The following is a 14,075-nucleotide window of genomic DNA, read 5'->3' on the forward strand; positions in this document are numbered from 1 at the left end:
AACTGGAAATGGGGGGCGCCTGGGTGGCTCAGTCGGTTCAGCGTCCGACTTCGGCTCAGGTCATGATCTCGCGGTCTGTGAGTTCGAGCCCCACATCGGGCTCTGTGCTGACAGCTCGGAGCCTGGAGCCTGTTTCCGATTCTGTGTCTCCCTCTCTCTCTGACTCTCCCCCGTTCATGCTCTGTCTCTCTCTGTCTCAAAAATAAATAAACGTTTAAAAAAAAATAAAAAAAATAAAAAGAAACTGGAAATGGGTATGTGAAGGTCCTTTGTATTTATCCCTGTCTTCTTGAGTATGTTTGAAGCTTTTTAACTTACACAGAAAGAGATATGGCACAACTCTAGGACATTGGTGCCTCTCTCGACATCTGGGTTATCTGCACCGAGGGCTTTACCACATGTGAGATTTCAGCAACACTGCAGCGGATGGGCACGGCCACCCCACTCTCCAGCCCTTAGTGCCTTCTGCACAAGAAGGGAAGCAGAGTCCTGGCTTTCTTGTACAGCCTCCCGAGTCCCATCCTAATCTCTTGTGGGCCACTGTATAAGCAAGTAGGCTCATGCATCATCCAAGAACAAGAAGTAATGTTCTAGTACGGTGCGATCTAAATTCTAATTGAGAAAGAAACCTTTTCTTGTGGTGCAGAAAGACAATTGTGCCAAAGAAAGCATGCTTTACATCACTGTGGGGGAGACATTTAGCTTCTTAGAGCCTCCCCAGTCCTGCTGGCTCCTTCTACAATAGGAACTTTGCCTTATCATTAAAGTACAGTACACAACACAGTATCCCCGGCTCACCTAGGATACTTCCTGCTTCAGATCTGGGACCAGGCATCCCCTCCAGGAGCCCTGGTTCCTTCTAGATCAGATACCTATACTGCCAGGACTTTCTGTTTCCAGGGAGAATGCAAGCCACCACTTTTTTTTTTTTTTTTAATTTATAATTGTAGTTAAAATACACCTAACATAAAATTGACCATTTTAACCATTTAAGTGGAAGTTCAGGGGCATCGATACATTCACATTATGTGCAGCCCATCTCTACAATTCTTTTTATCTTGCAACACCAAAACTGTACCCATGAAACAATTCCCCATTCCTCCCTACTACCCCCCCCCCCCCACCCCGTCCCTGGCAATCACCATCCTACTTTCTGTCTGTATGGATCAGACTGCTCTGGGTACCTCGTCTAAGCAGGATCATACAGTATTTGTCTGTAACTGGCTTATTTCATTTAATGTCCACGAGGCTCATGTGGTCAGAATTTCCTTCCTTTTGTAAGGCTGAATAATATTCCATTGTATGGATGTACCACATTTAGTTTGTGCCTTCACCAGTCAGTGGACACATGGGTTATTTCCACCTTTGGTCACTGTGAGCAATGCTGCTGTGAACGTGGGTTCACAATATAGAGGAGGTTTTGCAATATAGGGGTTTTCTTCCAAGGTTGCAAAAGTCCCAGGAATAGCTCTCAGTCCGTGTTTCAGCTCAGGGTACCCTGAATTTCTCTCCCTCTGAGAGGAGTGCCCAGGCTCCCTGCTGAGGAGGACAAGCCTGTGTGAGAGGGGGGGAGCTGAGTGCCTCTGACATGACAGAGCTGGGCGGTGCTCGTTGCCTTCCACCAGTACACTTTGTTTTCAAACAATAAAAGTAATGCATGCTCGAAAGAGGGTTAAAAAAAAAAAAAAAAAAGCAGAGGGGCACCTGGCGGGCTCAGCCGGATGAAAGTCCGACTTCAGCTCAGGTCTGTGAGTTCGAGTCCCACGTCGGGCTCTGTGCTGACAGCTCAGAGCCTGGAGCCTGCTTCCGATTCTGCGTCTCCCTCTCTCTCTCTACTCCTCCCCCACTCGCATTCTATCTCTTAAAAGTAAATAAACGTTAAAAAAATTTAAAGAATAAAAAAAGAAGTGGAAATTTGCTCTCTCACTTCTATTTCCCATTCCCCCAGGGTAGGATGTTCTTATATGAACACTGTGCATTTTCCCAAAAGCTTTCTTCTAGACATATACAAATATGTACATGGGTATAGTTTTGCTTTGTGTTTTATAAAACTTTATGTTCTCGCTCAACAATGTATCATCTTTCCATACAGTGGACTGAGCCATCCAGGGCCCCCAAGATAGATGTACATTTAAAATTCTGATAGGAATTTAATTTAAATAAATAAACACAAACATACAATTTTGGTAAGGACAGCTATATTGCCTTAACAAAGAATTGCTCTAAGTTACGTGTTAGTTTTTTGGTGGTTTTTTGTTTTGTTTTGTTTTGTTTTTTTAGTATCATTGATATACAGTGTTTACCTGCTAGCTTTGAAGAAAGGTTTAAGCTTACTGTTTCAAGTTTCAGGCAGACATTTCAGTCTGTTCATGTTTGATCACCCGACATCCTTGTCCTCTGTCCAAGCAAATTGAAATAGCCTGTGCTCCTTAATTAAAATCTCCTTGGGAAATCTCAAGTTAGTAAAATTATCTAATGTTACAACTATTGTCTGCTCATAGTCTTAGGCAAATTTCGTGGGCAAAGATGTGATTGTTTATTTCTGCAGATGGTACATTTCAGGATCAGGAGTTCTCCTTTGAGTTACCAGGAAATACAAAGTTACCTCCTAAACGTTTGCATCTTGTTCTTTTAAGATTACATAAAAAATTTTTAAAAAAGATTACATAAATATATTTTTAGATACCACGTCTCTTCTGAAAAACAAACAAACCTTTGTCTCCATCCCCTTCTCTTTTTGATTTTCAACGGTTTGAAAAATTCCGAATTGCCTGGAAAGATCAAGCCCTCTAAGGCTTTTATGCTGATACGCCCAGGAGACAGACGTGCCCCAAACCCCGATTTTAATTACTTAAGCCACTCGCGTGGTTTGTGAGTGTCGGCCTGGGCCAGCGACTTCACGAGTCTATCTCCGTTACAAAGATTTCATGGATTCGGGCAAATTGGTTCGTGGCCCACGAATCTGAAACTGAGCCATCGGGGGGCGGGGGGGGGGGGGGGGTTCCCGGCGGCGACCAGGAGTCGCTGGAGGGAAGACCGCGCCCTGCACCCTGTAGATGTCTGTACTTGCCGGGAACGCAGAGAGCCGCTATTCGCGCAGAGCCAAGTCCCCCCGGGCCCCTGCCGTAGTGCTCAGCCCCGAGTACTCCTGGAAGACCGGGCTCTTCTTTTGTGTTGGCTGCGTCCTCTCCAGGCGTGTCTGCGGCGCGCAGAGGCGCGGCCGCGCCCGGGGCGGGTGGGAGCGGCGCGGCTCCCGGGAAGGGCGGGCTCGCCGGCCTCCGGGGGAGCTGGCCCCGGGAAATGCTCGATTGTTCTGCGACGACTGACTTGCCTCCATCGGAGGATTCCAGTGGCAAAGTGACCCTCCCTTCCCGGCTGCCGCCCTGCCCCTCCCCGCTGCGGGATCCTAACGCGGCCGCCGCGCCGCGCTCCTCCTCCCCTTCCCTCGGGCTGCGGCTTCCTGAAGTTATTAGGAGAAATAAGGTAGCCGAGGGGGCCACATGGAAGTTGTGACAGCTCCCGGCGGCGCACCCCTCTCGCCAGAGCCATCACCTCGCCGCAGGAGTCAGCCGCTGACACGCTGCATGAAGGAGGGCCCGTTGCCAGCCAGCCTGCCGGGATGGGCCACGGTTGCTGCAAGCCTTATAACTGCCTTCAGTGCCTGGACAAGACGGTACTTTGCCTTCCCTCTCCTCCTCCTCCCCCCTTCCTTTGCACGGGCAGAGAGGAAGCCTGAGCCGGCCGCCTCTGTCCCTCTTCCCTGGCGTGTGCGTGCGCTTTGTTGGTGAGCCCCAGGCTGCCCTTGCTGGTGCCCGTGTGCTGAGGCGTGAGTGCGGTCCGCAGACGCGGTCGGCCTCACCTACCCTGCAGTGCCTTACATAATTCCCTGTCCCTCCAGTCGCACAGGCAGCTGTTGCATATTCCCGAAACCCGTAGGGCTCCGCGCAAACGTCTGGAAATCCGGAACGCCGCCGAGAAAGCCTTGGAATATTCTTAGTGCGTTTTAACGTACCCGTGAAACCCCAGACGTTCCGGCGCGGGGAATTGAGCTTAGCTAGGCAGGCTTCTTCTGGCCAACTGCTAACTTCGAAAGTTTACCACTCGTTTCTACCAGCGGCATCCATCCTTGCCATTTACATTCTTAGGGTCAGAGAAGAAAGCACCGGTAGGCTTGTCTTCGCCGCGCTTCTTTGCGTGGCATAGGGGGGTATCCCAGAGAGGTGAAACCTTAAGGAGCTGGAGAGGCCAAGGGTGTGTTCAAGTCTTCACTGGAAGGAAGAGTCACAGCCAGGGAACGGAGGCTAGAGCAGGAAGGAGCAAGCCAGAGCGGTGTGGCAATTCCAACACAAAGCCTTTCTTTGCTTTTGACATTCGCCTGTGAGCTCACAGGGAGATGGGGGAATGATGTGGTTTTTTTTTTTTTAACATTTATTTATTATTGAGAGACAGAGAAACACTGAGCATGAGCAGGGAAGGGGCCGAGAAAGGGGAAGACACAGAATCTGAAGCAGGCTCCAGGCTCCGAGCTGTCCGCACAAGAGCCGGACGCGGGGCTCGAACTCACAAACTGTGAGATCATGACCTGGGCTGAAGCCGGCGCTTAACCCAGTGAACCACCCAGGTGCCCCTGGGGGATGCTTTTAATTTCACTACTAGAAATATGTTGGCAGGAAATCTTGTCTCTGTGATGTTTTGTTTTGTTTTGTTTTGTTTCTCACACACATTTGGATTTCTCCAAGACGCATGAAATGGGATTTAATAAGGGGTTGAAATTGCCTCTTTTCTACCCACGTGGGCAGCAGCTACATAGATAGCTTGAGGTATCATATGTGACCAGGTGAAGGAAAATAAATAGCTTAATATAAAGCTCATTACAAGGAGGCCACTTGGGAACATCTTTCTTATCAGTTCTGTTTGTGAACTCTGACCTAGGAAAATTGCACTGATATTTTAAAAGTTACCCACCCAGTACTTTTGTTCCAATAGGAGTAACTATTTCATTGGGTTTGACTTCGACTACCATGAGTGCGAACTAAAATATTTATATGTACATTTGTGAGCTTTTACCAAATAGAAATAAAAAACATTTGCACTCAATTGTCTACAAATCCAATATTGAAGCGATGAAGCCTTCTTTCAAGAGAAGCGGTCGCAAAAAGGTGTTGAAGGAAGCTTTGTAACCATAGTTACAATAAAAGGGAAGGGTTTGCTCCATGCACGACAATATTATAATGTTCCTCTTCCTGAGTCGTGGTACAGAAGTTTTAGAAATAGAAGCTGTAATCTGCAGACCTTTGAGAAAATATAGTTTAAAGTGAACTCCTCCTCCTTTTTTGTTTCAAATCGATTTCTTGAAAGTAACTATCTATCCCTGTGTCATGTTTGAATGTGGAAATGTTGGGAGACAACTAAGTAATACTTCATCTCTCCAGCCAGAGTGATGTTTAAGTAACTTTCAAATGTTTCAACTTTAAAACTCCAAACATAATACAGACTCTTCTTTCCTGATGAAAACTTAGTGTACATATCCACTTTCTCATTATGTGTACCCCCACATTTCTTGACTTGTCTTTTGCCATAGTTCAGAGTCTATTCCCCTGGGAGGTTTTGAAACTGTAAATTCACAGGTGCTCACGTGAGGAATTGAGGATTTCCTTTTTTAAGATTAAAAAAAGTCATTATTTTATTTAGCCGTCTGCTTTTCAGGGTACCTTCACAGGCAGTGTGCCAAAATCACTTGTTTATTCAGCGGTCACCTATTGGGCCAGGCGTGGGATGCGGAGAGCGCGTTATGGGATTCCGCTCCAGTCTCCAGCCCCTTTAAATCCCATGGTAAAATCCATCAGTCTGTTCATGAGCTCTAACAATCCCAACATCAACGTTGAAAGAGGCCTGATAAAATTGTTGATAAAGTTGTTTCTGCTTACTTCAGACCAGCCTCATAAACCTTAAAAGAAAAAGAAAAAAAAAAAAAAAAGAATTCCTTAGAAGTTTATATGGATACAGGATTTAAAAACTCAATTTTGAGGGGCACCTGGGTGGCTCAGTCGGTTGAGCGTCCGACTTCGCTCAGGTCACGATCTCACGGTCCGTGAGTTCGAGCCCCGCATCAGGCTCTGTGCTGACAGCTCAGAGCCTGGAGCCTGCTTCAGATTCTGTGTCTCCCTCTCTCTCTGGCCCTCCCCCCGTTCATGCTCTGTCTCTCTCTGTCTCAAAAATAAGTAAATGTTAAAAAAAAAAAAATTAAAAAAAAACAAACTCAATTTTGAGACCCTAATTGTGAACTGTTAAAACATTCTTAATTCTAGTGCAGCTAAAGATGTTCTGAAAAGAGTCAACGGACAATTAAAGATACTTTTAAGTAATGGTTTCAGAGATAGGGCTAAGAGATATAAACCTGAGATGCTTTCTTAGCATATTCATTCACTGGGAGAAACTCCAGAATCTTGTCTAGGGTTATTCAATGAATGAAAATGTGTTAGGTGAATAAATGGTTTTTAAAAGCCGATTGTGCTTTATGTATTTTCACCTCTTCAAAAAACCTGTTCATGGACAACATTTCTTGCCTTCTCACAGTATTTATAATATCTATCGCCCAGTTATGATGGGGGCTATCAAAGAATTCTCCGAAGGGCACAACCTGACCTGTGGAGTTACCAGTTATTCCTTGGGTTGTACTTTCACCTTTTCCAGAGAAATTACAAACGGGGTAGGCAACAATAACACATGTAGAGCAATTAACACATTAGTGCAAGCCTGGAGTGTGAAAGTTATGTGGTACTGGCCGGACCTGTTTCTGGAATCTAGTGAAAGGAGAAATCCCTGCTGGAATCCTAGGCAAGGTTTCTTGGAAAAAATGGCACATGAACCGCACTTTGAGAAAGGGGGTGGAGTTTTAATGAACTGTGTGAGGAGTAGGAATGCAATTCTAAGCAGGGAGTGCATGAGGAAAGGTACTTTCGCCCAGTTTGATGAAAGATGAGCATAAACACAGTAGGAAATCCAAGCATAGAGGGAGTGTGGGGAAATATTTTCCAGGCTGAAAGCCAGACCCACGTTTTTTAACTTGAGTTGCAAGAAAGTAGAAATCCATCTTGGGATTTGAACAGAGAGGCAATCTGTGGAAAGACTCACTCTGTAGGTATTTTGGAAAGGAAAAGCGTGACCCAGAGAGGCCATTGGAACACCCCGATGGATTTCAGAGTCTGTTCACCTGTGGACTCGGCTGGTCCAGAATCAAGCCGGCCGCTCTGCACACACAGAAACTCCTTGCCCTTAACCTTCCAGAGCTAGTCATTCTTAGGAATGTTGAGTTATTGAGAGAAATAAATTAGATGTAAACTAGAACGCCAACTTGTTTTTTAACAGTGAGAAATGCAACTGACAAACGGTAACAAGGCTGATAAATACGTATCTTTTTAGAGTCAAAAGTCTAGCTTCGTAAGAGGCTTTGGTAAGAATGGAATCTGAGCCAGCAAGTTATGGTCTTTAGGCATTCGGTGGCCTCAGAGCCTATATGTCCACGTCCCATCACCCCTCTAGCTAGAAATGCACTTGAGAAGGCCTGTATGATTGTCACTTGCCTTGGTGTCTTCTAAGGCTCCTTTTTCTCCCTCTACTAAGTCACTTAGTCTTGCTCGTCCCTTTAGGGGTTACTTTGCATATCTCCACCCTAACCTTACCTGCATTGATGTTAATCTCGAAGGCTGGTTTTATTTACCTTTCCTCTAAATTCTTGGTGGGGGTGGCAGTTAGGAGAAGGCACCTCACTGTTCCTCCCAGGCATCTGGCATCTGACAGTAATAAATTTGGGAAGGTTATAAGAGAAAATCCGAGAAGGTCAAAGAACCTCTGAAGTGATAAATAAATGGATTGAAAATCATGGCACTGGCTAATCTTCCTTTGTTTTGCTTACTCTGAGATCCAGAATTTCCCAGCATTGCGTCTTTGGATTCACATTCCTTCACCTTGGGCCCCATAAGACTCTGTCCTTGCTAGTTGTCAGTTGATAATCCGGGTGGGTTATGACATTGAGTTATTAAGTGCGGCTTCTTAGGCAGCTAGATGTTTTGCGATCACAAATGCACAGGAAAAAGATCAGAATGATGCACTCTGCGTTTATTCCTTCTGATTTCTTTTAAAACAAGATGTGGTTCTGCTTATCTTTCATGCAAGTAGACAATGACATGTATTTAAGAATATTAAATGTGAATGATACTTGCCTTGACCAGTCTCTATTAAATTGTACCGCCGAGGAGAAAAGCTGGTAGAAAAATACAGTGGCCTGTGTTAATTATACGTGAAAGAAATAATACTTATTGAAGAAGTCAAAGCGTGCCGTCAGCGCTGCGTTAAAGCCATAATAACTGAAATGAAAACCAAAAGGTCAGTCCACCTCCCGAAGGAATTTTCCACGGAGCTATATTATGAATCTAGCCAAGCTTCACAGTATTAATACTGAAATTGAACGCAGCATTCACAAACGGTGGCCTGAAAACAACACAGAAGCCTTGGAGATGCCACCTTGTGGCTGGTTCATCTGGAAATACAAAAGAAAGTATTTCCGTATTAAAACAGGGTTCTGCCATGTAGAATTAAGCCCTCCCCTGAACTCACAGAGCCATGAGCGAAAAGCAATATTGTTTCCAGGAAGAATGAAAAACTCCTTAACCCCTTTGTGATTTCATGTGCATGTAGGTATCTCACTTTGAATTTCCAAAAGTCACAATAAAAAGGATCTGGAAGTTTCTTCAAATAGCAGAATTCTGTAGGTTTCTTCTTTAATTCCCTGTATGGTTCTTCTGCTTAGCCTGTGAAAAGGTGGCCTAGCTTTGCACGGTTGAATTTTTTTTTTTTTTTTTTATCTGCATTGACTCCAGGGCAGGCTAAAAAGATAGGAAAAATTAGAAATTTGTTGGGAGTCTGTGGACTTACATGTATATATTTTTTTAATGTGTGTGTGTGTGTGTGTGTCTATTTATTTATTTATTACAATTAATTAATTTATTGCCAAATTACTATTTTGACGGTAGAGTACTGTTCCATTTATCAATTCATTTCTTTTCAACAAATATTTGAGGGCCCAGTACAAACACTCTTTCTTCTGACTCATCATATCAAAGTCACATCATCTTGGGCACGTGTGTGTCCTTTTAAAGAAAAATGTGGTGGGGGGAAGCGGGAGCTGATCAAAACACTTAGAAACTGCAGTGAAGTTTACAAAATTGTCATCAGTCCCCCTTGTAGCTGAGCAAGTGCCCCTTCAGGGTGAATCACAGACCAGAGGCAGGAGCATGGCAAGGAAAAGAGAAGGGCCCATATGATGGGGGTGACACAGGCTCCCGGAAATAGCCTCAGGTGCTGTTTAGGGTCACAGTTCTCTTGGCTCTTGCCTTGGGTGCTCCCACATTCCTCCTGCTCCTTCTTCCTCTGGTCTCATAGTAACTAGTCTGTTCCTTTGGTTTCCGATTTGAGGAGGAGCTTAGGGAGCTCATGTCCAAGTGTAGAATCACGTGGGTGACGCTAACAAAGAGTGGCATTTTCACTCCCTGTTACCACCAAGTTCTCATGGGTGCCATCAACCAGCTGAACAGGTAACTCCCATTGACGAAGCATGTTAAAATGACAGAGTGTGGCAGGCCGGCTTCGGGCTTGGCCACACATCCAGTTACTTGAAGTCAATGGCACGATTAGCGGTTTGTAGGCTTTGCCAGGTTTGTGTAGCTAGGAGAGATTCATGGTGGCATTCGGCAAGAGTCGCTGAGCACCTTAGCGTGGAGAGCCATATGTGAGAAGTACAGGCTTCACTGTGCCAGGCTTGCAGCGGTGTGTTTAGGGCTAGAGGTAGAGGGGGAGAGTTGGATGTTTCATGGGGATAGCTCATCTCGGATTCCATCTGTGAATACAGCGTATCATGCTAAAAAGAGTAGAGAACTCAGTGTGCAAAAGAGAGGTACGTGACCAAATAAAAGAGGTGCGTAAGAAGACACAGCTGTTGGTATGGGGCTTGGATGAATGTTCTCCAAGGGTCCATTTCCAGTTAAGCCTGTCCTAGAGTAAACAGTAATTTTAGAGGAATGGCCTTTTAGACTTTGCGATTTCTGGACTGTATCACCGGGATCGTTTGGATGGTTAATACTGAGTTCTATTTTTAGACCTTTAGAGTGAAAGCAGGAGCTCGTGCTTGGCACCAGTTAGGAATTTTCCACTCATTCCCCATGTAGGGAAGCACTGATCTCACACTGGGCCGTCAGAGGGGGCCGTGCTCATATTTCAGTCATCCCAACACGTCATCGCGCTGGACTGGCTTCGGTTGGGGAGCGAAGGGGAATCGTGGCATGAGACCCTTTCAAAGGGAGTCTTTGAGGCCGCCTTCCTCCTGTGTGTTCAACAGAACCTAACGGCCTTGCGAGATCACCTTTGGAATCTGTTGAGCCATGATGGATGGCAGAGTAACTTGAGGCAGGAGGAGAGAATGGAAGGTTCCTTGAAGTTCACTTCTTGCGTTAAGAAAGAGAGTTCCTGCAGTCCTGTTGTTGTTGACTCACTCCACTGCAGGGCAGCACTAGTCATTCTGGTTTAGCTTTCAGGAAACAAAGAGTAACTTAATTGATGCAGAAAATTCATAAATCAGAAGGGTTGGTATCATTTCAAAAAGAAGCACTTAAGAAGAAAGGACTGTCGCCAACCCACACAGGCTGGCCTTAGCGAGCAGAGCTGGGCTGAGCCAGCATCTTCAGGAGGAACGGATTCACAGGGGTTAGGGATAGCTGATGGGGAAAGCTGAACAGCTACCCTCTCAGAAGTTACAGCCTCAGGCAGGCCATGCTGGAAATGTACTGGCGTGCGGCCAACAAATCCATACCATGCGCAAAGGCAGGTAGTTCCAACAGTGGGATGGGGTGTGAATGCAGCCAGGGAATTTTTTTTATTGAAAAAGTGGTGAGGAGCTGACACTGACCACCGATAAGTGCTCCTATCCGGTCTGAGAACTGGTGCAGTTTGGATCCTGAGGCTGTGTCTGTAACAGACTCTGGCTTCACCGCTTCCCAGCAAGTCGTGCACGGGCGGCTTGCTTAGCCTGGAGCTTCAGTTTCATCCTCTACACAGGGAAATAGAACCCAGCACCCACCTGACAGCCTCACCTGGAGGACTAAGTGAGGGAAAGGGCCCACCCAGCGCTGTGCCTCACGTTCGCGAAGTGTTTGGAAATGTTCACACTAATATTAATGCTGTCATTAGCTAGACCTTACCAGAGTTTCGTTGTTTACCTTGACATTTAAGCCTTCAGGTTTGTTGCTAATGTTTAACAGCCAGTCTTTCCTCGGTAAGCCATCTGATGACTGTAGTTTGAAACTGCAGTTGGCTTTATAGGCTATGCTTGCAAAAGGTTGAGGTCGAGTTGGGTTATCTTCCTTCACTCTTTCCCCGTCACTGTCTCCCCAGATGGAGAGGGTGCAGGGTCTATGGTCTCACCCGTCCCCTTCCTATCTCCCCTTCCATCTCTCTTCTCTTCCCATCTGCTCCCTTTCTTTTCTTGGTCCTTTTCTTTTATTCTCTCACTTGTGTCTCCCCTAAAGCGAAGATGGGTGGGTCCAGCCTGGCTGTCAGTATTGGCGGTAGCTTTTCACAACAGTGATTCAGGTCTGAAGGTTGCCCATAATCTTTACCGGAATCAGCACGGTCTCCTCACTGGGCCTCCAAGCCACTCCTTCCCCAAATGTCTCATTCTCCTGTGGCCGGAAAGTGTAGAGTGATTTACTGTGATCTGGGAGATCCCTGGGCAGGACACTGTTCACATCTGCCCAGGGCTTCTTTCCGGGGTGGGGGTGGTGGGTGTTGGGAGCTGAGGGAACTGTTGGCTCATGTTAGAAATCAGAGTTGGTTTGTGGGGTTTTGTTAAGTTCTGGTTGTTCACTGCCTAACCTCATCTAAGTCTTTGCATCTGTCAGCACTCTGACTGTGAATACTTTAATAATGCTATTTTGAGACTGATAAGTACAGTAGAGTTAACCCTTGAAGAACCAGGGATTGGGGTGCTCAACTCCTGCACAGTAGAAAATCTGTGAATAACTTGTGACTCCCCAAAAACTTCACCGCAAATAACCCACTGTGGACCAGAAGCCTTACTAAGAACAGTTGATTAACACATTTTGTATATTGTATTATATGCTATGTTCTTATAATAAACTAGGGAAAATACATTATTATTTAAAAAATCACAAGGAAGAGAAGATACATTTACAGTACTATACTGTATTTATTGAAAACAATTCGAGGGGCGCCTGGGTGGCTCAGTCGGTTGAGCGTCCGACTCTTGATTTCAGCTCAGGTCATGATCCCAGGGTTATGGGAGGATGAAGCCTTACATCGGGCTCTGGTGCCGGGCATGGAACCTGCTTGAGGCTCGCTCTCTGTCTCTCTCTCTCTCTCTCTCTCCCACTCTTGCTCTCTGTCTCTCTCTCTAAAATAAATAAAATTTAAAACAATTTTTAGAAAAGAAAAAAAATTGGAGTGGGAGTGGACACACCCAGTTCAAACCAATGTTGGTCAAGGGTCAGCTTTACTTCACTTCTCTGGCTGTGCTTAGGAACTGAGGATTAAAAATTATTATTCTTATATATATATATATTTTTTTAAGTAATCGCTACACCCAACGTGGGGCTTGAACTTAACAACCTCGAGATCAAGAGTTTCATGCTCTACCAACTGAGCCAACCAGGTGTTTCTTGATAGGAGAAACAAGTTAATTTTTTCACTAGTTTAAGATCCTTTCAGGGTGAATACAGAAAGCTAGCCACTCTGGAATTCCAGGTTTTCTTAATTTGTAGTAACACGTTGAAAGTCAGCCGGCCACATTATGCTGTGTTAGAGCAAGCAGGGAATCCCTGTGGTCTATCTGATTAGAACGCTTCCCCAGGTATCTAGACTTCGAACTGAGAACAGAATCAGGGCAGAGCCATGAAGGTATTTTCAAAAAGCAAAACAAAACAAAGAATAGAGCATAAGAATATGCCATATTCCTAAACACATTTAGATCGTTAATGTGGATAAGACCCTAGTATCTATAGGATATTAGTCATTTGCAAATAAAATGAAAGAAAAGACTTCTAAGAACAACTAACACTTATAAAGAGCTTGCCAAGTGCCAGGTTGCATTTATTACTTCTAATTACTAATTACTTTGCATGTATTAATTTCTTCAACCCTCTTTATAACCCTGTGCAGCAGGCTTGGCATAGAGGCAGCATCCCTTAGTGATTAGGAAACTATCTATTCTCGGGTGTGATTGCTAGACTTCAGATTTAGGGAAGGCAAGGATGCTGAGGGCTGGGATGGAAGGAGAGAGCTTTATGAATAAAATGGGGGCCCACCGTCCCTCAAAGGATGCGTTATTGCTACATTATTCTTAAAAGAACCATGAGCTAATCCTTGTTGATGCCCGTGACTAAAATAGCTGTCAGTTTATCACACAAATAGAGTTTTATTTGGGTACTATGAAATTATGACATTGTGTAGCAAATGCCCTTTGGATGACCTGAGACCGTCCGTCCCATCAACCCAAAGTAGCACACGTGTTACCTACCACCCCGCCCCCATTTTTTCCTTTTTTTTAAATTGAGTTTTTTTTCTTCACGGCGAGTTTCATGACTTCTTTCATCCTTGAGGTAGGTTAACAGGTTCTTTGGAGGTGCTGTAATCAAAGTCAAAGGAGGTTAATCAAGAAAGAACATTCACAAGACCCTGATAATATTCATGCTAGAGATCTGGTACAATTTTTAGCTTCAACTCCCTTTTTGGAAATGTTTGCTTTGGGAGCACATTCTAACCGAATGAGGAGACTTTCTTTGAAGGCCTACATTTTTGGTATCTCCAATGCAAAGAGAGTTGATATAGCACACCTTTTCTAGTTATTATTAGTAACAATAAAATCATAACAAATGTAGCTATTTCTGGCGACTCAACCCAGATTACAAAGTCACCATATCTTCAGGTACCTCTCTGTTTCATGTCATAGAATATATGTGATCTGAAAACAACTCAGGGGCCGTGTGGTTACAAATGGTGTCCTTTGC

General features: G+C 44.9%; 1 protein-coding gene across 3 annotated transcripts in view; it reads left to right on the forward strand.

Moving 5' to 3' along the window:
- The window catches only part of MTUS2 (microtubule associated scaffold protein 2), a 563,429-nt gene that overhangs the window by 491,454 nt on the left and 57,900 nt on the right, over nt 1–14,075 (forward strand). The window contains exon 1 of one of the 3 annotated variants that reach the window (XM_015083756.3): nt 3,034–3,673. The exons of the other annotated variants lie outside the window; for them this stretch is intronic. Coding sequence (XP_014939242.3) covers nt 3,620–3,673 — 54 coding nt within the window. The 5' untranslated portion in view covers nt 3,034–3,619. Of the gene's footprint in view, nt 1–3,033; nt 3,674–14,075 lie in introns of those variants that run through there. 3 annotated transcript variants of the gene reach the window in all.

The sequence above is a fragment of the Acinonyx jubatus genome, chromosome A1 (genome assembly GCF_027475565.1).
Source record: "Acinonyx jubatus isolate Ajub_Pintada_27869175 chromosome A1, VMU_Ajub_asm_v1.0, whole genome shotgun sequence".
Taxonomy (NCBI): Eukaryota; Metazoa; Chordata; class Mammalia; order Carnivora; family Felidae; genus Acinonyx; species Acinonyx jubatus.